Genomic DNA, 24733 nt, shown 5'->3' on the forward strand with positions numbered 1-24733 from the left:
CACGCTCGCGCCTCCCGTCTCCCAATGCTTCAGAATACCAAGAAGCAATCACTGCAGTATTGTGTGCACTCAGAGGCATCGGTTCATTTATTCCTCATCAGCTGTCTTCATCACTGCTCTTATACACACACACAAGGTTTCATTCAGGACAATATGGTTTTGACATTCTCCGTCCCAATTAAAAAAAAAAAAACAGTTCCTCATCAGGAGATGTGGTCATTCTTTGAACAGTTCGTCGTGTTTCATCTTGTTTTATTACAAAAGTTCTGTACAATGAAACAAAAACACACAAAATAACCATTTTCTTTCAAACCACAAATTCTATTCAGTAATCCCCTTTCAAAGTAAGATTTCCAATGTGAGAACTGAATGCCCGCAACATGTAATTTTTCCTATGCAAACAGCCCTGTAGGACGACATGAATAGAGCAGAGAAACCATCGGGTGTGAAAATGACCTCGCTTGCCAGCGAATAGCTGAACATAAGTGGGCATGGGAACTTTAGCCTCTGTCAAATTCTCTTTGGCTTCAAGCCTGCCATGCTCAGTCGTCCAACTAATTCTGCAGAAATGAGTGAAAAATCTCACTCTCGGGGCACAGCAATGGATTGTATGACAGGTCCAAAGTCATGTGAGGTGGTTGGAAATAAGTAAAGCTCCCTTTTTGCTGTGCATTGACTTTTTTTTAAATCAGCCATGGAAGAGGAGAGGCACTATGGTGCAGAAAGAAGGCTCTCAGTCTAATGACTCTCATTCTTAATGATTGTTGAGGTACATACTGAGATTGCAGTCAAACAGGGTCTTACACTTCTAGCTGAAGGGAGTATAACATAAGCACCTGAAGTCACTTTGCCAAATTAAGAGATCCTCATTCTTAGAAAAATAATTCTAGTCATCACTTGAGCAACAGTGCTGTGATTGTGTGCTGAAGAGCAATGCAACGTCTGTACAGTGCGATTACCTGCTCTTGTTAAAACCAGACTTTGGTGCCCGGTGCCTTGATGCGGCTTTATTAGCATCATTACAGTTAACAGATGCTAATTGGCACTCTGCTTTGACGAGTCAGTCTTTCAAATATGGTGGCATTACAAAAATAAGTGAACAATCTCCATCTAATGTCACTTAAATATTCCTTTATGTCTCTAGGCGTGAACACAAAATGTAAAAATAATAAAAAAAAATACAGATTTGTGACAAAGGAAATTTGTTTCCACTGGATTGTCATAGTTTAAATAACTTCTGCACTGGAAGTGCCAGGTTCGGCTTCATTTGGAAACCTCACATGTGAAACTGATGTAATACCAAATGGAAAATTTCCCAGCCCCGCCCTCCCTCAAAAAAAGGATGTGGAGAGTAAATGAAAATGATGATGTACTTTGGGACCCAGCTACCCAGAGTCTGAAGGACAGTCCTGCAAATATCACAAAAGGAAAAAAAACGTCCAAAAAACATCCAGCTTTCTTTCTCCATCTTGTAGTGAAAACTCCCAACAGCGTGACAGTATATACCAGCAAATGATGGTACATTAAATTAATTTACACTGACATGTAAATAATTCTTTTTCTTTATCCAAATCAATTTCATGTACATACAAAAACCACTACGTTAAAAAAACGAAACAAAAAAACAAAACAACTACATGCCGCTGCACAAAATTAACCAGGATAAAAATACAAATCATCAATTAAAAAAAAAAAAATATGTACATTTCCAAATCGATTTTATTTTTTAAGTCAATAAGCATCTCCCCGCCCATTTACAAACCTCAGATATGTGCGCACACACTGACACATGCTTGTGCACAAACTGCTCACACTGGAACATTCAGACAAACAAATGTCTCTTTGGCTGGTGTGAAGCTGTGGCACTTTGCTGTGTGTGTGTGTGTGTGTGTGTGTGCGCGTGCGTGCGTGTGTGAGTGTGTGTGTGTGCACACATGTAATTACATAATGTCAAAATAAAGAAAAAAACCACACACACACACACGCAAAAATAACACCATCAAACGGCATAGAAAATAGGTTCCGATGATGGATTTAGCGCTATATCTCCTATGCATCATATATATATATATATTATATATATTCCAAAACATACTGTGTAAGGGCCTGCCACACATAGGCCCTTGAGTGTGTGTGTGTGTGTGTGTGTGTGTGTGTGTGTGTGTGTGTGTGTGTGTGTGTGTGTATATATGTATTATAAAGTCACATTCAGAAGTATGATGTGAACCCACAAAGGAAGGCATCAATAAATAGAGATGTCAGTCAGTGTGTGTGTCTGTGTGTGTGTGTGTGTCCCTGGGTCTGCCGTGTTAAACAGCTCCAGCCGTCTGTCAGTCACTCTTTGAGTTCTGTGCTGTTCACCACCTGGAGCTCCGTCAGGTTACTGCTGCTGCCGCTCGACTGCTGGCCAATCACCATCTGGAAGGCAACAGAGCGATGTCAGGAGACACTACATCAGACAGCCAGTCGCACGTCATCACATCACACAGCGCGCAGCGCAGATGGAGATCCCGCTAAAGTGCATGCCATTTATCACAGAGTGATGCTGCAACAGATGCTGATGTTTTCTCTGTTACGTGTGTAGGCTGCGATCTTATCTATTGGGAGACGTTAGATCCAGTTAAAGGACTATTTCACCTATTCCAGTTCAGTGGGGGGATTTTCCCATCTGCATATAGTATAAAATACTGATTAATTTGATATAAAATGACATCAATAAACTCCTAAATATTCAAGTTCTGGTTTCCATGCACTGACAAGGTGGTTTTGAGTCTATAGCATGTGTAGAAAACAAGTAAGACACTATGCCAGCTTTCATTCAAAAAACAAGGGCCACAGGGCTCTATCGAGCCTGTGGCCTCCTGAGTGCCAGTGCTCTGTTAGGATGCATTAGTGCGGTCACATGGCATGCTGGTTGCGTAGGGAATTTGAGAGTTTCACTTGTAAAATGCAGATCTTGCCGTACTGGGTGTAGCTGCACTGCTGAAACAGGGATCTGCACCGTGCCTGGAGGTGCTGTGAGGAACACCTGAGGGACACCACCTATGTGAAGAAAGAAAGAAAAAAAAAAAAGGAAAAGACACATTGATTAGAATTCATTGATTACACTTTTTTAATTACAATGCAATCCACATGAGCCACTCAGGAAGCTGTGTGTGCTCGGAGCCTCACCTGTGTCTTGGGCTTGTGCGTGGGACACCTGCATTGCCGAGGTCCCCTGGGAGAAGGCGTTGAGCACAGCCAACCCGCCGTCTGCCAGCGTGGGCGTGGAGGCGTACATCACTGTGTGCGGGCTGGGGTACATCATGTGACCTGCCACAGACGTTGGCACTGATGAAGTGACAATGGTTGCTGGGAGACTTACTGTGGCTGCAAGAAGAGCCAGAAAGGGAGGGAAGCGTCATTCAATGGTTTAAGTGGTGTTTACGCACACTGGCCAGCAGATGGCACTTCATATCTATCCAAATTCAACTGCTAACTCCTACTCATGCAATGTAGAGTGGCAATATTACTCCGTCCTCTGGGAATCAACTCATCCAAACAAGAGGAGAGCAAAAACAAACAGTGCACACAGTAAGAACACAACATATTATGACCTTAGGATTTTCTTACTAAAAATTAACAATCAAAAACTCAAAGGGATCCCATTTCCACTCGCCATCATGATGTGAATAATTATGTACACTGTAGTTTTAATGTTGTGGGACCAGTGTGCAGTTTTTGTTAAACTTTGGTTCACTAAGAAAATCTACAAACCCTGTTTGGAACACGTAAATCTGCCTGAAAGACACACGAGTGTCTGTGTGGTTGGCCTACCGGTGGAGTTTGTAGATGTGTGGGAGATCTCAGGGCTGCTGTCACTGTTGGAGGTGGGCTGGGTGTTAGGATGGACCTGGATAGCTTGGAGCTGCTGGGGTACCCCTGGGCCTGGAGAGACACAGCGGGAAAAAAGCCACTACGGTAAGTCATCAAACACCTCGCCCAGGCCCAGAAGGGCTGCAGTAGTGTGTTAGGGATGAGGGGTGCAGCAGTGAGGACAGCGAATGGTAGACGAGGTAGAAGTCATGCAAGCAGCATCTGCAAGCATTAGGTGCATGATTATAGAGCAGAAAAGGGAGCGTTAGCAGTGCTAGCAGCAGAAGGTTTATGAAGACATGATTAGCACAGGACACGCACAGTCGTGGCAGCATGCAGAGCATGTCACCTGTGAGGGAGACAGCAGCAGGGAAGCGGAAGACAGCCTGCTGTCCCTGCTGTGGCTGTGGGGTGACGGCCAGGGCCTGACCATGCTGCCCCTGGAGGGCCAAGGAGTGCTGTTGCAACTGACTCAGAGGAATGGTGGGGGTACCAGGAGGGAGAGGAGTGCCTGCTGCAGGGGTGCGCACACAAATGCGCGCGCGCACACACACACGCACACACACACACACACACACACTCACTCTAAGGTTAAGTCTAAATATGAAAGGATAATGCAGTTTGAGAAAGAGCTAATACGTTCATTTCGCATGGAGTTCACTGTCACTGTTAGTTGTTTACAACCTTCAGTTGCTCAACATTTTGGCAGCACTTTAGGCTGGAAACACACTTTCTCTTTTTTTAACATTTACCAGGGCTTTAATCCATATGTTTTTTTAACGTTTAGAACACCGGCCTGATAACGTGACGGCAACCAAACACACAGAATGAATGATTTTCTGTGAGTGAGTTTCTCATTTGCAAAGCGTGTTTTGTGAGTCTTTTAAACTGGATTTTTTAAATGTAGTTTTTTCCTTGGACAATGCTTGATGCTCTTATGTTGGCGTGATAGCCTGACACCGATGGCATGGTGTGAATTGTGCCACCTGCGTGCACGTAAGTGCACAAAACTATCAACTTCTACACATTCCTACAAGGTCAAAATTCCACAGTGTGCTTTGGGTTAGCAAGTGACGCTTTTATAAAAGGTCACTGACTGAAAATAACGCAGAAGTTGAAATTTCATAGATAGCCACGTGAGTAAACGACAAATCAGAGGTCACCTAGTTGTGTGGCGTTTACTTTCAGCACTCAAAGGTGCGTGTTCAAAAAGCTGTAAAACCTGAATCTGCAGGCATGTGATGGGTCATGTGACGTAAACACTAACTAGGTGAAACTGTCCTTTTGTAAATCCCAAATCATCCACCTGCTGCACAACTTGTTCTCATCTTCCTCCATCCAAGTGAACTAATGGCAGCCATTTCATTTCTAGAACGTGACTCTGGAGCTACACCCTCACGTTTGGTCATATGCTCCACAGACAGTTGCTGGAGTAGGGTGGGGGCAGGCCCCTTCAAGCTGTCAGCTGAGGAGGCTTTAGTGTGGGAGGGTGTGTTGTTCCACCTGGCGCTGCTGCTATGTGCCAGACAGGTGGTGAGGAGGAGAGAGGGCGCAAGTGAGCGAGCGAGAGAGAAAGCAACAGAGGGTGCGGTGTGGGGGGGAGAGAGTGAGAGAGAGAGAGAAAGAGAGAGAGAGCGTAAAGGTTGCAGAGTAAGATGGTGAAAGAAGAAAAAAAAAAAGGCGGGAGGACAGAGGCACTGCCTGGCTGTCCTTCACACGTCAGTCAAGATAACAAATAGTCCCCATTAGGCCATCGTGTGTCTGCGCCGTCAGACGCTGTGGCGGAGCACAGACAGCAAAATCTAGCGAGTGACATTACTGTCAGTGCTAAGATAATACAACTCTGACGAGCGCTGGGCATGTTTGGCTTCACAGCTGTAGCGACACTACTGTGACAGAAGACAACATGGCAAAGACTGCCCCCACTGTCTAACAATCCTCAGAACTGTGAGCAGAGCAAATAAATATTCCAAAGCATCCTATACAGAAGGAATCATTTTAAATATATTTTATTTAATTTTTAATATTTGTAATGCCTTGAGGGGCAACTGTGATCCTCTTGGAAGTACCCCTATAGACCCGTATCTGAAAAGGGGAAGCGTAATGAACAATTAAGGGAGAAATCATTTAGACACTCTGGAGGGGACCTCAGATCGGAGCCTGCAGCCCTAAAGTCCTCACCGACTTCCCTTGGGTTTCAAAGCGTCTGCCCTAAATGAAGGGTCACGTCTCGGTCGAGACCACTCTGTCTCCACAAAGTCCGCCTCACATCCTCATATATAATGTCAGCGCAAGCCACCGATCCTTCATTGAATATTCATGACTAATTATGGCCCTTGTTCATCAGCCCTCGCTGCCAGGTCTATTGTGTCCCTCTCACCTAATTATTCCTGTCCCCAAGTGACAATCAAAGGCTGGGCCACTCGCCAACAGACGTGGCTCCCCTGAATACTGGGGGCTTTGTAAAAACCCGAGTGTTGGCTATGAAGAGCTGTTGTGTGATGTAAACAGCCCAGAGAGAGAGAGAAGGGGGGGCACGAGCACTCTGAGATGACGGCTGAGGTCACGCCACAGTGCCATTTTCATTCTAATCAGCTAATAAGCTAGACAGCACGATGACATTAACAAAACATGAAGGCCAGCAGGAGTGTCTCTTCCAAAGGATGAGGTCAAAACAAACATATCATTAGGAGTATAAAAACGGAGCTGTGGATGATGAGGACGAGAAGCCCGGGTGGGTGTTTGCTCTCCAACGTACCGGGCATGAACGTGAAGCCGCCGGGCAGCTGCATGACCCCCGTGGAGGCGCTGGCAGTCTTGAGGACGGTCCCGTTGGCACTGATGTTGCTGTTGGCCGAGACGGGGGCCAGGTAGTTGGTGATGGGAAACGAAGATCCGCTGCTCACCTGCATGGTGGTGGAGGTGGTGGGTACTGTGGACTGGGCGCTGCTGGCCGAGCCTGGCAGGGTCGCTACTGTGAACGTCGGCTTCAGGGTGTCCTGTGGGAAGAAACCAAAGGGTTTAGTTCGGAGTTCCCCGGCTCGTGTCAAAATTCTGAAAACATGTTCCAAACTGGAAATTTAGGACTTAATAAAGCCTCAAATTAAAAAGGAGTAAAGTGAACTTCAGCTTAAATGAGTAACTGTTCAAGGTGGCGTTTTTGAGGCTAGCATTTCCAGCTCCAGAAACGCCAACAACTGCACACCTAAAACAACACAATTAATGGGGCTTTTCCTCCACGGGCAGCTGAACACGGGGACGGTTGAAGGGAGAAGCCTTTAATTCTCGGAGCATTTCAGGGACCAATGGATGGCTGACATAAACCAAAGCAGGTTTTAACAATCACAGGGCAAAAGGCATAAACAAGCTAAAGAAACAGCCTGGGACTCTTCTAATTGCATCCATATGTAAAACAGTAAGCAGCACAGGGAAGCATTTCTCTGCGCGACCACACCGAGCCTCGCAAAGAGCATCGAGATGGATTCTCAAGTCAGCTCCAAACGCAGGGATTTTATTATGGATGGCAACTTCAGACTAATTGGAAAAACATTTGAAACCCCATTAAAATGCAACTCCATAACCCCCGAGAGAGAAAAAAAAACCTATTAAAATCATAACAGTGAGAGCGAGGAACATGACTGTGCATCCTCTTTTGTGCAACACCTGACTACTCGGCATCAGCCATTTATCATCTGCAGCCGTTTCTCCTGCAATTAACATCCAGCCCTGCCCGATCTGCCTCCGCAATTTAATTTTGTTGAGTTTCTATGACAACTAACTGACCGTGTAACACGACGGCTTTGCAAAAATAAAATAATACCTTTTTGAAAAAGGCACAGAAATAAGGCAGATGAGGCAAACTTGAGATGAAAGGAGGTGAGATGTAGCATCGCACCAAAGAGCTAATGCGAACATCCATTGAACCGCCGAGCAGGATGTGTTGGCGAGTGGGCTGCATGATAAGAGCAGAGTAGGCGTTAGGCCGAGACTATAAAGTACATCGAAACCCACCGTGCCCGTTTCTACACACTCGCACAAGCTCTTATTCACATGATACTAATGATCTCTAATAGCACAATGGGAGTAAGCCTACACATTAGAAGGCATTTAATAGTTGGCACGTCTATGTGGGTTCAGTGTTCTTTGAGGGCTTGAGTCCAGGTGATTGGATACAATCAAAGAGAGCTGCATCCACATCCAACAGGGATCCTCCGACTCTTAACATTTCCACAGAGGATTTAAAAATAAAAATAAAAAAGGATTTCAAAAGCTAACCCTGATGTGGCCAACATATCAACTCCCTTTAGTCTGGTTAGAAGCAGTCATCATATATCACCCCGTCTGCTTTTTTCAGCTGCATACACAATGAAATATTACATGGATATAATACAATTACCATTAACTTGCTGCACTATTTGTCAGCTGCCTATGAACTCTGGAACTTGCCCCCTTTTTTTCCCCCAATGTCATTTATACTGTCAGCAGTTTGAGGCCAGCCAACTTCCTGGTGATAAACGATTAAAATATTTGATGTTACAAGCTGGAAAAAAATAATAATAATAATTCCACCTCACGTTAGAGCATATTTAGGTGGTCGGTTACGTGGCTGGATCCTTCAAAGATGCAGAGTGAGTGAATAATAAAAGGTATAATGTCTGGAAAACACATCTGCCTGCAACATCACGCCGGCTTACTATGAGGAAGCAAGTGAAGCAAGTGTACTGCATCTTATAGGGTTGAAATCCCCAAAAAAAAGAAAAAGTAAGTGCGCACCTGCTATTGATAAGAGGAAAATCATATAGAAGTAGGCGAAGCCTTCTTCTCTCAGTCCTATTGGCTTTTATATGTAACTGATAACGTGGGTGAGAGGTGGAGAAACCAGCTACTGATAAGCCCTTCCAACCACACACTAGCCATGCAAACACATAAATGGATCTACTGTAAGGACAAGCTTGCTGTCTTACGCCACACTGCAGTCTAATCAAATAGTAATATTTACAACAGTCTTTTAGCATGGCTCCGACTAATCATTAAACAAAGGCTTTTTTTTTTAAAGCCTATAAACTCCTCTAAGTGTCGCAGTTAACGCAGCGTTTTCCAGACTTCACTTTCTTTAACTTTACAGATAGACAAGTCCGAGAAAGCTGCTCCGCTTACAAGAATCTACAAGTGCAAAACTTTGCACTGCTCTTAGTTAGCTGGTCCACTCAACTCCAGGCTCAGCTGAGGGGCTGTGACAGTTCAAGGTCCTTTACCTCTTTAGTTAAACAGCAGCTGGAAAGTCGGAGGGGGGAGGGGGGGAGGGCCTCGCAGCGCTGTTCTGCCCTTTCAACCAAAAAGGAAAACGAAATAAATTCACACAACAACAGCCCGTCGCCCATTTGCTATACTATAACTGTCATTCATCAGCGAGTGATTGCTGACAAAGTGAGGCACAGCTGTCACCGCACCTTCCTTCTCCCAGGAGGCTTTACAATGAAACTAAACTAAACTAGACAAAGGGGGGTAACCGGGTCTGCACTGGTGCACGGGCCACAGGTATCACTGATGGCACAGAGGGAAAAAAGCAATGAGACCACAAGTAAAAATGGAGATATAAAGTATTTCATGAAAGCCAACAGAGCTTGAAGTGTAACTGTAGGGTTTTAGCTACAGTAGCAGTAGAAAGTGTGTGGGTGTGGAGGGGGGGCAGACTGAGCAGAGTCAGACCTGTGTGTGAGGTTTGGGACAGGGGACAGGACAGGGGCAGAGTACAAACAGCTGAGGGCACAGACAGCTGGCGGGAAACCTGAGCACCTCTGAGGGGGAATTAACCCTTTCCGGCCCACAGAGGCAGCAGGAGGCCACGTGTAAAGACGGCTGCCATCTGACACCAAGCAGCTCTCACCGTTCAGGTCGCAAAACACGACTCTGAAGCAGACAGATATGCCGCTCTGAAGAACGGCTCCGTTTTTTTAAACGTGTGTCCTCTCCTGCTTCCTGTCCCTCCTGAGATCCAATAGGGAACAGGGGTTTGGCATTCAGAGGGTCAAATAGAGCAATTAGCCTTTGTGCTAGTCAAACAGTCCAGCCGTACCCCCACTATCTCTGTGACCTACATAGCCAAGTTTGCTCTGACCTACTGGTTTGTTTGACCATCTCCGTGCGTCTCCTGTTCAACTGGCCCGCCTATAAACGGTGCTGGCTTTCATTTCACAGTCACGGCGGTGCATAGTAAACATAGGCCGAGGTGGTGTAATGCATTCTTTCAGAACAGAAGCGAGAGCAGAGGATCATTCTTGTGATGTAGCCAACGCTTCAGCTCTGTCATTTCCTGCTTAAGCCTCGTTCATCTCCTCCTTGTCTCAGTACACGGTTACAAAATGATACAGCATATTAATAAGCATGAACTCCACCCCTTTTTACCATAACACACCAACAGGCTGAATAGCAGATAACACTTAATATTGGCTCAGAATTAACTAGTCAGTAAGTTATTGTTATACTTTTCTATTGTGTTGACTGCAGACGATATTAAGCGGCCGCCTTGGTTCAGATTACTGGGTGGATGGAAATCTCAGCAGGTACTTTTTCCTGCCCACTTACATCCTACCACATATACACAATTACCGAAATCTTAAATCATTACAATCGCTGTATACGAGTTGAGAAAACACTCACAGTCACGGCTGCAACATCTGCATGAGTTCAAAGGGTAACGGTGAAAATAAAAAGGTACCAAGACCTTCAACTATTTGTTCTTATCCAACCAAATTCTCACTGGTGGTCAATCCCGACTGTGACTTTCATAGGGAGAGATGATATGATCTGTTAGTTTTGGAAGAAATACCACAAGGAAAAAAAAAAAAAAAAAAAAAAAAGTGCTTTTACAACTGTGACTTGCCCAAAACGGTGACTGATAGCTAATTAATGTTTACATTTACAATGAATATTACTTAAAATGGTAAGTGTTTAAGTGTTTTAAGTCTCAGCATAACTATGGGTAAATTTTAATAGAAAGGGCACTAATAGAGGTCTCAAACTGCTCATTCATTAACAAGCACATCCATACACTTCGCTCTATCCTAAACTATCTTTCCCAACACACCCCACAAGGACTCTTTGACATGCAGACTGGAGGAGTGGGGGATCGAACCTTGGTGTATTTAGGAGGTGGCCAGCCGCAGCCTCAAACCACTAACATCCATCAGTAGCAGCAGCCACACCAACCTGGGTGTAAACTGCTCATCTAAATAAAAGTTGACTACAGTCGACCCTTTTATTTGTGGTTTTCAAATCAGCCTCACTATGGCTCAGAACACTAAAAAAACTAAACTAAACCTAACCAAAGCACGACCTTGTAAAACATCCAGCTTAGTATAATGAGGTACCCCAACGCAGCACATGAAGGCAAAATTTATAGTTGTGCAGTGGAGGGCTGAGTCGTCTCCAGTAAGAAATGAATCTTTGGGAGTCAGACTGCGCAGCCCTCCTTAGTTTGCTATGCAATCTATTTTACAAGACAGGAACATCTTTTTCCCCAGTGATGGGGGGGATCTCAAGTATTACACATCCTGGCTCCCCTCTATGCACGGTGAACATATGAGATGATACAAAAAAAAAAAAAAGAAGAAAAAAGAAGAACAGATCACACAAAATATGAGAGAAAAAAAAAAACATTTGCACATCAAGAATATGTTCTTGTAGCTCTTTCATTTCTCTTAAATTTTCTGCATCCTCAAGGTTTGTGTACATGAGCAAAAAAATAAAAATAAAAGCTTCCCAACATTCGCAGGCACCAAACAAGGAGCCGTTTTAAAGGCGAAGGAAATGAGAGAGTAATTAAAAAGGGAAGGACACAAATGATTCTCTATTCATGTGGGATTAATCATTCCAAATTGAAGGTGACAACTGGCAGGCTAGTCCAGTGTTGGTTGGAGAGCCCATTGTGCAGTTTAATGGTGGCTGGCCCTCGTCTAATCTCCCATTTGCTGGCTCCCATCTCCCAGTCTGTCACCCTGCCAGCAACATGGAATTTGCAGCTCCATTTGGGACTGCTAAAAAAGGCAAGGCAGCCCAAGTGGAGGAGGTGCAGCCAATGGCGGCTGACCTGTCCAGTTGCTTGCTGCAAACTTAAGGGGGAGGTGGAGGACGGGATTGCGGGGCGGGGGGTGGATGACATGGCTTTTGTTGCAACGTTGCTTTCCACCACCTCCAGCGCGATCGACATGCTTCATACATGTTTACAGATGTGCGATATAAGCTGTCAGATCGGTTCTTCTCCAGAGCTCGGGGCTGCCGGGGAAAACAAACACGCCGCCGCTCAGTCAGGACAAGTGAGCTCACTCTGGACGTTTTCTGGTCAGTGTTGCGTGGCAAAGTGAACTGTGATAATGAGCGCAGCAACAAATAAACTTCACGAGGAGCACAACAGCAGTGACACCAGCAACCAGAACCAAAGAGGAGGGAGGGGTAGTGAGGGATGAAGTACGGGAGAAAAGGAGAAGGAAACAGTGCGGGTGGGAGGAGGGGGAAAACCAGAGCCGACTCTGATACTGAGAATTCGATGCCAAGATAGATCATCTAAGTAAGCATAAGTTGTGGGATTTGCTATCCCCTTCCAAAAATAACCCAAAAAGCATAAAAAACAAACATCTGCACTGTAGGGACGTAGTATTACTCATAAACTATCTCCAAAAAAAATGCGCAAAAAGCAACAAATCTGCCCTCTAACGTGGTTTCATTTCTTATGTATTCCACCTTTTCCTCTTAACATGCCTCACTCAGACTCTACGTCACACATCACTCTCCCGCAATTCCTTTCAAAAGTCCTGAGAGGACCGTCTTGAAGTTACTGCTGCTTTTATGTGTGCTGACAGAGCAATAATAACAAAAAAGCGAGGATTTTCCACAGTGAGTCACACACTAATCTTAATGTCTTATCGTCTCAGGACTCCTTTCGGCTCGAATAAAAGCTATCTTAGGGGGAATGAACTGATCCTGCACTGGAAGACTGCTGAACGTAGAGCCAAAGCGACGCTTCTGGAAAGAAGTCTGTGCCGACTAATTTCGACCAATATTTAGGGAAAAAATGTGAGAACATTTCCACAGCAGCTGCAGCGTTTTACCACAAAGAAGAAATCAGAGGCAAAGACACATGACAGCCCAGCTAGTGATGGATCGGTCCAGTCAGATGGAAAGAAGACACTGCGCTGCGAGGCAGAAAGGAGCTGTCCATCATTTCATAAACAACTATTTGAAATGATGAACTCCCCTCCCCCCCCATCATGCCAATTTACTCGTGATGTTTTATGTTTAACAGTGACGTGTGGCTTTTTCAGGTTATAGCTTAATAACAATCTATCAGTGCACAGCTTGGTGAATAGACTCATTTGCTTTCTTGCATAGGAAATCAAATGGATAAGATCCCACTACCAGAGCCTTTATATTTTACCCAGCATCGCAACGTTACCAGAACTGGTTTTACTTTGTGAAATGTGCAACATGCTTACATCTACATAGCAATTGATGGATGGACCTCCCTGAGCCTGGTTCTGCTGGAGGTTTCTTCCTGTTAAAAGCTAGTTCCTCCTTCTCACCCTCCCAAAGTGTTTGCTCCAAAGGCGTCTTTGATCGTTGGTGTTTTCTCTGTGTCGTTGTGAGGCCTTTACCTTACAATGTAAAGTGCATTGAGATGTCTGCTGTTGCGATTTGGTGTTATATAAATAAAGACAATTGAATTGAACTTTTCCTGCTGACCACTCAAAGTGTTTTAAACTACAAGTCACACTTAATCTTTATTCTGTGTACCTCCCACTACTTTATCTGCCTCACATCCACGGTCAATTTAGAGCCACCAATTACACCCAGTATGCATGTCTTTGGACTCTGGGATGAAGTGAACACAGATACAGGAAGAACATGCAGACTCCAAAGCTGGGGTTCAAACCGAGAACCTGCTTACCTGCTTGTGACCCAACAGTGTTAAATGCTCCACTACCATGCCACTCAAATGTACTGCAGACCAAATCATTTCTCCTTTAACTTCCTAGGACCTGGCGTCCACATATGTGGACATCACATTTTGGGTTGTCTAGCCCAAAATACAAAGTTTTGCTCTACAAGGGCCTGAAATCCACTTACACAGACGTTATACTGCCACTGTTTTATCAAAATTTAAAGTGAATGTCCTCATATGTGGATTTCATTTTTCTCAAACAAAAATCAGGTAAAAAAAATAAATTAAAAAAAAAAAAATCTGGTAATTCTTTATTTTTACATTCATCAGGTCCCAATCAGCCCAAACAGCATAGAGAAATCAAAAATGCATGCCATGAAAGAGTTCACACGTACAAATAAATCAGAAATAAAGGCTTGTACTCTAAAAGACAGTACTTGCTCCAAAACTAGGGAGACTTGAGCTTTTCTGATCCAAGGAATGATTTCAGGCATAAAATCTTCCTTTTCTCCAGTAGAGACAGAGCTACGCTAGCCATTTCTTTTGTTTTCCAGGCTTTTCACTAATCTAAACTAAGCCACTGTGTGCTTGCCTCGAGAGTGGTATTGAAAGACAATCAGTGAACTAGCTATTACACTGTTTCTGTTAAGCCCTGTCAGTTTATTTTGTCATTTGATTTTATGAGCGATGCTAAAGGCACCAAATTACATCTACTTCAATCATCTCCTAAGCTTTTCCTTTTTGCTTCTTCAAAAGGTTATCCGCTCCCCCCACCAGGCTTTGCAAAACCCGGATTGTTTAGACTACAGTGGAGTGTATTTATGACATACTATTCCTGACGAACAGCGTCCAGACTCGGCAGAAGTTCACGCTGCAAGCACACACATAAAACGATCCCTCACATTCGAGGGATCCGATCCACCTGCTTGTCCTGTCCTAACCGCCTGACGAAATCTCGCCCGCTGACGATTTCTGCTGCGTCCCACTGTACACAGGGGTTCACGAGGTCTCACGCTAGCCTCCCACACTCAAAACTGCAGTTGGGGGTGGTGGGTGGGAGCGGACGCTCAGAGGTCACAGTATCACAGCCAGTCACCCAAATAGCTGTCACATGAAATGGGACGAAAAATGTTTCCAATACACCCGCTCATATCTACTTCCAGAACCTACCCCCTACCCCCCACTCCCTGCCCTCCATATCACTAAAATGAGAGGAGGTGGTGGTGCTGGTGGTGGAGGAGGGTGTGTGTGTGTGTGTGTGTGTGTGTGTGTGTGTGTGTGTGTGTGTGTGTGTGTGTGTGTGTTGGGGGGGTGAATCACAGGACTCCAAAGACAGCTGCAGCTTATAAGGAATGTGAGGGGCCTCAGCCAAGAGTGCAGGCAGGGAAACCATACCATATATGGCAACAGAGGCAGAACTAATTTTTATCAATGAGCAGAGCGGGCATGAGAGTGGCTTAACATGCAAAGGTTGATCTCCCATCCCTGACGATGTATGGCATGTGTTAGTTAGCGCCTTGTGAAAACAGCATGCGGGCAAACAGGCCTGGAAGTGTGCGTCTTCAAAGGGGAATACTTAAGCTGGGTAAACAGTCGAGGGAATCCAGCACGTGATTGCACAAAGCTGACAACCGCCACCGATCAATTCAACGCTTCAAACCCTTAGATGTTTTAAAGTTCAACGACACAGAAACCAAACTTTTTCATTCAAACTTAAAATAATAATTGGGAGAAATTAAGTGAAAGGTTACCTGTTGTATTATTATTTATCATTTCTATAATGACACAAGTTGTGAAAATGCGCAACATCCAAATATTTTAAGACTCACACGCTCTGTTAAACAACTCAAAGTTTTAGCCGTGAATATCAGACGTCTCTGTCCCAAAAATCAAATGTAAACAGCAAAAGCCTCCATATAGCAGACCGCGTGTTTCTCGTCCAAACACAGCCCAGGCCTGCAGTGATTTATCTTCACGAGTGTTACGAGGTTTTCCTGGATGAGGGGTCAAAAAGGTAAAAGTGAAGACGGCTCTCTTTTTGGTGGAGCGGGATAAATTCTGCACGTCTTATCCGGCTTTCCCTTCTGCACGAATGCTTTGAAGAGCTACTGAAGACTTCTTGGTTTCACTGAAAAAACGATTTGGTGCCCAGAACCAAACCGCGAGCCCAAACCAGAAGCCTCACATGTTAACGGGCAAAAGTTCAAAACTGTGTTTACAATAGGACAAAGATTATTTTCCACAGCTGCTTGTGGGTTTGATTTATTTGTTCTTCTTGTACGCTGGCCTTTTCTGGAGAGATTTCCCATTATACCCATTAGCGACTCTACTGTGCTTTATGAGGGGTTTGGGGTTTTTCTTTAATTTGCACTGAAATTCATGTCTCTATTAGAGAACAGACAGTGAGTCACAATGACTTTAGTACCTGAACGCAGGAGAGATGAGCTGTGGAGACAGATACAGGAGTGAGCGCAAATTATTAATAGTTGACCTTTGCTCTTTTGAAACGAGGCAGCGAGTCTTATTTTTTATTAAATGTTTGTATTTTTTGTCTTGGCCAGCTGGAGGACCGGCCTGCAACCGCTTTCACTTTATGATACTCACCTTTGTGTCGCCCATGCTCTCCGACTCCGACACCTGGTAGGTGAGGTCAGTCTCCTCAAACCCGGTGGCGCTCATGCGCTGATCTGTGGACGGGTCGGAGCGCGGCGGAGAGTCTGGCGAGTTGAGGCATGTCTGGATCAAGGCTTTGCCCGTTTCACTGGTGATCATGGGCTGGAGTTTGCGAGTAGCAAAAGTGTACACGTGACCCGTTTCGCTGGCCACAAGTAGCAGAACCTGGGTTCCCGTCAGGGTGGAGAGTTCATAGGCCTGAGAAAGTGAGAAGAAGATGTGATTAACCGACCGAGAGAACGGGCCAAGAGTCGAGCTAGAAATCCAAACATCAAAAAAAAAAAAAAAAAAGAGCTAGTTCGCCAAATTAGGGCTTGGATTACCTTCACATCACGTGCAAATTAACCCTAAAAATGGAGGAGGGAATGAATCTGTGGGAAAACAGCCAAGAGAACACTAGAATCTATAAATACTTCTTTGGTGGACTCTGACGTATAGCACAAATTAAACTAAAATAACACAAGATAAGGCTTCCCAGAATAGAGAGTGTGATATAGTTGAGAGACTGATTGCAGGAAAGTGCAAGCTTGATAGACAGGGGGAATAGTAGTAACTGAGTCTTGACAGGAGGAATATTTTAAACACTCAGAGGTGGCTGCCTGCAAAACACGAGGTCTCCGTCACACTCCGCCGGCTCGTCATTCATCACACAGCTTGCAGACACTCGCATTAAAGCTCCCCAGAGCGAAGGGAGAAGCACACCAAGATTCAGCTCCATCCAACGCACACACACGACCGAGTGCACCCTGATGCTGCACTCGGTGTGAACTCCTGAGAAAGCCTTTTTATCTACATGAGTCATCAGTTATCTGGAGGATGCTCCTGGTGCTGCGAAGGCACAGTGCCGTTACCATCGCCTTGGCAAGGACAGAGCCGAGCTGACAGATGTGCCGTTGCAAGGTGGAGCGGAACACACTGTCAGACGCAGCAAAAAGGGGAGGACATGAATCACATTCAAATTAAAGCGTTTTATTGAGCAGTTATAAAAACCCATGTCGCTGTCCGAGTCTACTCCACCATAGTGTGCTCATTATGGACCGTATCTGTCCCGTCTTCGCTATCTGACCACATAATCGGCTTTAGTGTGCAGTAACATGACGACAGAGAACATAAAGGCTAATGATGACCAGCTGCAACTACAGCGGCTCGCCGGCACGCTGCACTTATTTAACCTGAACGATTCGACTCCGACTTAGTGCTGCCTGCAGAGGAGGGGTCCCTAACAACAGAGCTCGATGTTTGGCCAACATCCATGACAGAAAAGGAATAATTTATCAAGTTGAGAGTGCTATGTGGCAACACAAGCTACATAGTGCTTTAATAAGTTTCCTTGCTCTGCTGATTTTCACATAAATATTTATGACTGCAGGGCGTGTGTGGTGGTGGTGCTGCTGGTGGCGCTGCTGGTGGCGGTGGTGTTCCTCTGACTGTAATTGGTTCCTATGCCACAAAATATGCCAGCCAGGTCTATTTATCAAATAACTGAGAAAAAAAAAAGAAAAGACCCATCCACAAACAACTGAAAGTAAATGTAGTTTTAACCCACTCCCACCCAAAAAAGGGTTTTCAGGGTATGTCTTCTTAATGCAAGTCCCAAACTTAGTCTTAAGAGAAGTCAGCTGTGGGTTTAAATCCCTTGAAAGTCTTGGTTGGCCTTCCCTTCTCATGCAAAGGCGCATTCAGCAATTTTACAAAGATGGGCACGGTAAGGATCAATCGCTTAACTCAGCGGTCCCCAACCTTTTTTGCGCCACGGACCGGTTTATGTCCGACAATATTTTCACGGACCGGCCTTTAAGGTGTCGCGGACAAATACAACAAAATAAAACCAGTACCGGTACCAAAAAACAGAAGATTTATTCATAACACAAGGGGAAAGACCCAGGGAAACCGAGTTAACGATAAAAACGCTAAAGAGAAAAATTAAGATATAAACCGACAAAACCCCTGAAAACCATATATTTCACACCCAAGCCTCAACTCCCGCGGCCCGGTACCAAAAGACTCACGGACCAGCCCGGGGGTTGGGGATGCTGGCTTAACTTACATACACTAGTCAGGTACAACTTGCAAATACTAGGTTGAACCCTTTTGCCTTCAGAACCATCTTTGTGGAACTGTCCCATGATGTCAATCTCCCATTCCCCCACATCCCAAAGTGCTCTATTGGACTGAGATCTGGTGACTGTGGAGATCATTTGAGTACAGTGAACTTATCGTGTTCAAGAAATCAGTAAGATGATCTGAGCTTTGTGACATGATGCATCATCCTGCTGGAAGCAGCCTAGAGAAGATGGTTACACAGATGGACATGGTCAAGTAGGCTATGCTGTTTAATTGATGTTTAACAGTTGGTACTTAATCACCCTCACTATGTTGTTTGCACCATATTCCGGTCATACTATTTGCATGTTGCAGAAGAACTCAAGACTCATCAGACCAAGCGAAATTTGTCTGATTTTAGTGAAGGCTCGGTTTCATGTTCTTAGCAGATAAGGTGGCACCAGTGGGGTCTTCTGCATCTGCGGCCTATCTACTTCAAGGTCTGACATGTGATGCATTCAGAGATGTTTTCCTCCATATCTTGGTTGTAACCCGTGGTTGTTTGAGTTACTGTTACCTTCCTATCAGCTCGAAGCAGTCTGGTCATTCTCTTCTGACCTGTGACATAAACAAGACATTTTCACCCCGTGAACTGCTCCCCATCTCTCTTCTTTGGAGCATTCGCTATAAATTTTCGATGGTTGTGAAGAAATCCCAGCAGATCAACAGTTCCTAAAATACTCAGACCAACCTGTCAACAAGCAGGCTTCAATCAGTTAAATCTCCTTTCTTGTATATTCCTGCGCTCCATTTGAACAGCAGGTCGTCTTGATCATGGCTAATGTACTTAAATATATTGAACTGCTGCCATGTGATTGGCCGATTAGACATCTGGGTTTTAAGAGTAATTGAATAAGTGTACAGTGGGCAGTCAGTTTATGTACAGCAGCTATCTCAAGTGCTGAAAATAACATTTGTTCTAACTTTTCAGAGATATTCTCAGAAGGATTTGATGATTGTGTTACTAAATGTTTTATTTTATTTTCAGACCAAATATGCTACTTGAAGATAAGAAGCAGGGCTCTGTGAAATTGGCAGCCATCCTTTAATCCTCTAAACTTTAGTAGACTAAATTATTCATCGTGTAGCTGAAAAATCTAGGACTGACCCATACTGAAGTTCCAATTTGGCCAAAGCCAATGCCTCTCCTTTTTTTGTATTTCACACTACCATTAAAAAAACCCAAAACACTAAAATATTTAACACAACAGATGAATATCAGCCATTCAGCCGAGACTAAATGCAATCGTATGTCAATGTATTCCTGAGGAAAAATGAATAACTGCCAGATACACAGTAGTTTGCAGTCCTTCACCTTCTATGTCAAGAAATAAATAAAATACTAATAGAAAGTTCCTGAAACCTAACACTGTGCCTTAGAAGTCTCATAAAATCACCAAAGTTATAAGAAAAAGAAGCAGAAAAATGTATTCTTTACTCAATTTTATTTATATAGCACCAAATTGCAACAACAGTTGCCTCAAGGCGCTTTATATTTTAAGGTAGAGACCCATTAATAACAGAAAACAAAAAGTCCCAAAAATCATATGAATCCCCTATGAGCAAGCGCTTTGGCGACAGTGGGAAGGAAAAACTCCCTTTTAACAGGAAGAAACCTCCAGTAAAACCAGGCTGAGGGAGGGGCTGCCATCTGCCACAACCAGCTGTGGGTGAGTGAATGAAGACGGGAAAAACACATGCTGTAGAAGAGAGCCGGAGATTAATAACAAATAATTAAATGCAGAGAGGTATTTAAAGACATAGTGAGTGAAAAAGGTGCTGGGAATCCCCCAGCAGCCTAGAACTATCACAGTGTAACTACTAAGGGAGGATTCAGGCTCACCTGATCCAACCCTAACTATATGCTTTATCAAAAAGGTATGAAAGTTTAAAGCCTAATCTTAAAACTAGAGACAGTGTCTGTCTCCTGAATCCAAACTGGAAGCTGGTTACACAGAAGAGGGGGCTGAAAGCTGAAGGCTCTGCCTCCCAGTCTACTATTAAAAATCTAAGAACCACAAGTAAACCTGCAGTCTGAGAGGAAAGTGCTCCAATGGGGTGATACGGCACTATAAGGTCACTGAGATAAGATGGGGCCTGATTATTCAAGAGCTTGTATGTGAGGAGAAGGATTTGAATTCAATTCTGGATTTAACAGGAAGCCAATGAAGAGAAACCAACATAGGAGAAATATGCTGTCTTTCTAGTTCCTATCAATACTCTCACTGCAGCATTTTGGATCAACTGAAGGCTTTTGAGGGGCAGTAACGCCATCCAGAGAAAGCATCTGGGTAGAAACTGTGTTACTAATATTTTTAGGGCAGAGTACAATAACCTCAGTTTTATCTGAATTTAGAAGCATAAAAAATTAGAGTCTTTAAAAGATTTCTGCAGTTTAACTAATTGGTGTGTGTTATCTGGCTTCATGGGTAGATAAAGCTGGGTGTCATCTGCATAGCAGTGAAAATGTATGCTACACCTTCTAATGATAGTGCCTAAGGGAAGCGTGTATAACGTAAACAGAATTGGTCCTAGCACGGACCCCTGTGGAACTCCATAATTAAACTTACTATGTGAAGAGGACTCTCCATTTACATGAACAAACTGGAGTCTATTAGATAGAAATTATTCAAACCACTGCAGCGCAGTACCTTTAATACCTACAGCGTGCTCTAATTGCTGCAATAAAATGTTATGATCAACAGCATCAAACTCTGTACTGAGGTCCTGGAGGACAAGCACAGAGATGAGTCCACTGTCAGAGGCCATGAGAAGATCATTCGTAACCTTCACTAAAGTGGTTTCTGTGCTGTGATGAGCTCTGAAACCTGACTGAAACTCTTTAAATAAACCACTTCTCTGCAGATAAAAGGAAGTTAGGAGATTGGCTTGCAATTTGCTAAGGACGCCGAGTCAAGTGGTGGCTTTCTAAGTAACGGTTTAACTACCTGACGGCCTGTGGTACATAGCTGATAAATAAATATAGGTTTATCCTTCCTGGAGCAGTCTTGTAGGAATTCTGTCTAGAAGACGTTGATGGTTTGGAGCAAATAATGTGTGTGACGCTGACAAGTTATTATTTCTCTAATGGTTACAATTTTATTTGTGAAGAAATTCATGAAGTCATTACTCAAAGGCACAAAAGCATTTTTTTTTTTAATTTAATATTTCAATTAAATGACGAATCATTCTTTCATTAAACTCATCAAAGCAGGAAAAACTTTAGGTGTAAGAAATAGCATAATGAACATATGGACGCACTCCGTTTAGCCGAGGCCATTCCACAGCACTGCACCTGAGCTGAGTCACACCTAATGTTCTTCATACCACTTGTGCTGCTTTTCCCACTATAGAAAGTCATATCATATTTGCCACATATTAGTACTAATTGAGTAACCCTGAACCTCAAACTGACGTAATTATTTAACAGTGTATGTTTACAAGGCTGCAAGCTGAGGCACACATAAGAAGAGAACAAACAGGCCTGTGCTACACAAACTGCATCCTTCAAAATGAAAGTGGGCTCATCCTAGACCAATCTATGAATCTTCCCACTCCACCCACCTGTCATTTTCTGTGATGGCTGGCATAGTGTGGGCAACCTTTTCAAAAAAAGAGAAAAAAAGAAAAGAAAACCATCCCCACACTGTGTCAAATAGTGTTCATGTTGCCAAGAGCCTACATAAAGACACCTCAGTTTCCACGACAACAGTCTGGGATACATAAAAAGAGAGAAACACAGCAGAGCGCATGGTGCAGCCGAAGAAACACAGGGACAAGTTAAAGGAAAGAGGGAAAAAAATCTCCTGGACTCCAATAAAGCACCGCTTACAAGTGTTTATTTAAAGTCATGATGAAAAGTGGTCGAGTCCACATCACAATAACTGCTGGGCTTGTGGTCAACAGCTGACCCCAGCTCAAGTAATCCACTCTCCGTGACTCTATACCAAACGGTGGTGTTTTATTGTGGCATCAAATCATGTGGGTGAGCTGTGAATTTCCTCAGAAATGTTGCTTTAAGGAGACAGTAATGAGAGCAGTTATGAGTGAGAAGCAAGGTTTGTCATCTTTAATGTCGCCTGCTTATGAGCAAGAGTCAACTGACAAAACTGGAAACCAGGACAAGTCATCAGTGAGACTTAGACGTCTGTGCTGTGTAATGTACAGCACCATAATGCATGCACAGACAGCACCCCACCACCACCACCACACAACCCAGGCTTCTCGCTTCTGTCTCAGTGTTCTTTGACCGTTCTTTGGTCTGTTTCCCAGGGGTTTAGTTAGCTGTTGGCACATACAGGCCGACTGCTGCTTACTGCCACATGGCTGCCGCCTGTAAGCAGTGACGGAGTGAACAGGCTGTGACTTGTGATGAGAACTACATCTAATAGTTGCAAGGATGTCTGTGAAGGTGTGTGCGGGTATGTGTGCATGAATCAGTTTATACGTTTCTGTGTGTGATAGTTGGGATTGGGGGTGTCATAAATAGACCTGTCATTTGCTCTATTCTATTTAAAGCCCAGTGGCTGTCATGAATGTTCTGACTTCCTCACATCCACTGAGTCACTTCTGGACCACAATGGCTTTGTCTTTCATAAGAAATACACTGACACAAGACTGACATCAGGTCAGCAGCATGTAGGCTCACATGAAAAAAAGGAAAAACCCCAACCCAAAGTCTTTCTTGTGGTTATTGTAATAACAGATGCACACTGTCCCAGGGTGTTGTGATTTTTTTTTTTAAAGGTTATTAACAAGTGCACTTCCATGAATGACTGCAAAGCACCCTACAGTGTGACACTGCTGTACTTCCAGGCCAATCAACAGCTAAAAGAGACTCTCAAATCAAACGCTGGCGCAGCTGGATGAGATCCAGACGCATCACCTGACTCACCTTCTTCATTATGCCCGTCTTCCTCTTACTGAAAGTGGTGTACCGTCTCAGCTTGTTGTCAATAAATTCCATCTTTATCTTTACGCGTCCACGTGTCTTCTTGCCCGGCTTTGCCCCGGCGACCCCTCCGGGCACCATGCTGTAACCTCCGGGAGATACTCCTACCTCCTGCCCCGACACCGCAGCCTCCATCTCCCCTCTCTCCCGCTTCACCCCTCTCCTGCTGTCCCCAAGTGAACCCACGGGTTCGTCATCATCTCCGGAGTCCGAGTCGTTATCTGAGCCGCTGCACAGAGGCGCACTCTCCCGGTCCGGATCGAAGCGGGCTCCGTGAGGCAACATGACTCCTGGACTTAAGCCCACCATGCTGCTTTGAACGGAAGTCTGAAGAGGGTTTACACCGGTCCCGTTCCCCGGCCTCGCACCTCTCGGACCCCCTGGACCATTAGCTCCCAGCATCCCAATGGTATCTCTGTCCCCCTGTCGCCCTGCAGCACCGGTACTCTCGCTGACCCCGGGTAGAGCTTGCCCTGATCTGACAAAGACGGGACGAATCCCGCTGCCGACCGAGCCGTGTCCTGTGGTACCCCTGCCTGAACCCGAGCCGTTTCCAGATGGTGCCGATCCAACCTGGCTCGGTAACATTATATATTTACTGGAGCGAGTTTTTTAAACACCAGCCAAGAAAGCTGGATTCGGTTGCCTCGTAAATGACTGATAAAACGCATACACGTCCGGGCCACGATATGTAAACAAACCCGACCAAATGATGGTTCAGAGACTCCAGGAAATTACCGAGTCAAACTTTTGAAAGTGATGCTGCCCCCAAGACCCTTCAACCCCGGCTCAGTTTGCTTCACCCTCCTCTATTTCCAAAACTCTGAGCACTTTCTCAAAAAGGAAAGCGCGAAGAGCGACCTCCATATTGCTGCGCCACGTCACCTAGTCCGCCATGTGAACCGAAAATAGCTCTAGTGTCGATTTGCTCGCACACAAGTCGAAGTTTCTCTCAGATAATGTTACAGTATTTCTCTTTCCGCGTGTCACAAACGAACATAAACCTCAAAATTTAAGACAGCGAAAGCGACAGCGGAGTAATACCTCAGCCGAGGAACTACTTCCCTCCTTATAAAGAGATACAATGTTTCCTTATTTGGTGCTGTCTCTCCTTATTTGGTGAGTCACAGCGTCGTGTACGGATTGGCTGAGGATTATCTGAGGAGTGCTGTCATTGGTCAACGAAGCACACTCATTAGAATAAATACCAAAAT

The 24733-nt window shown here is 44.5% G+C and overlaps 1 protein-coding gene across 4 annotated transcripts; it reads right to left on the reverse strand.

The window, feature by feature from the left end:
* Positions 1 to 59: 59 nt before the first annotated feature.
* Positions 60 to 24561, reverse strand: LOC146374657 (serum response factor-like). 4 transcript variants are annotated; one of them, XM_084948899.1, is made up of 8 exons: positions 23463 to 24561; positions 16397 to 16663; positions 6614 to 6854; positions 4205 to 4369; positions 3817 to 3927; positions 3172 to 3312; positions 2966 to 3042; positions 60 to 2418 (listed from the first exon to the last, which is right to left on the reverse strand). In XM_084948899.1, the coding sequence occupies exons 1-8, from the start codon at positions 24105 to 24107 to the stop codon at positions 2335 to 2337; spliced, it is 1731 nt and encodes a 576-aa protein (XP_084805025.1). In that variant the 5' UTR covers positions 24108 to 24561; the 3' UTR covers positions 60 to 2334. The 4 variants fall into 4 exon arrangements, with proteins under 4 accessions (XP_084805025.1, XP_084805024.1, XP_084805023.1 ...); XM_084948898.1 differs by having other exon boundaries at positions 2941 to 3042; positions 3172 to 3369; positions 23463 to 24560; XM_084948897.1 differs by having other exon boundaries at positions 3172 to 3369; positions 23463 to 24559.
* Between the last annotated feature and the right edge of the window lie 172 nt (positions 24562 to 24733).

Source organism: Perissodus microlepis, chromosome 13 (genome assembly GCF_051167445.1).
Source record: "Perissodus microlepis isolate ML-2025 ecotype Zambia chromosome 13, ASM5116744v1, whole genome shotgun sequence".
Classification (NCBI taxonomy): domain Eukaryota; kingdom Metazoa; phylum Chordata; class Actinopteri; order Cichliformes; family Cichlidae; genus Perissodus; species Perissodus microlepis.

Excerpts from the sequence above, each read along its gene's own strand:
- LOC146374657 (XM_084948897.1), bottom strand. The coding sequence starts at position 24,107 with ATGTTACCGAGCCAGGTTGGATCGGCACCATCTGGAAACGGCTCGGGT. Across the intron at positions 16,664-23,462 it reads AGACGGGCATAATGAAGAAG|GCCTATGAACTCTCCACCCT; the intron begins GTGAGTCAGGTG and ends TCACTTTCTCAG. Across the intron at positions 2,419-2,965 it reads CAGCAGTGCAGCTACACCCA|ATGGTGATTGGCCAGCAGTC; the intron begins GTACGGCAAGAT and ends GTTGCCTTCCAG.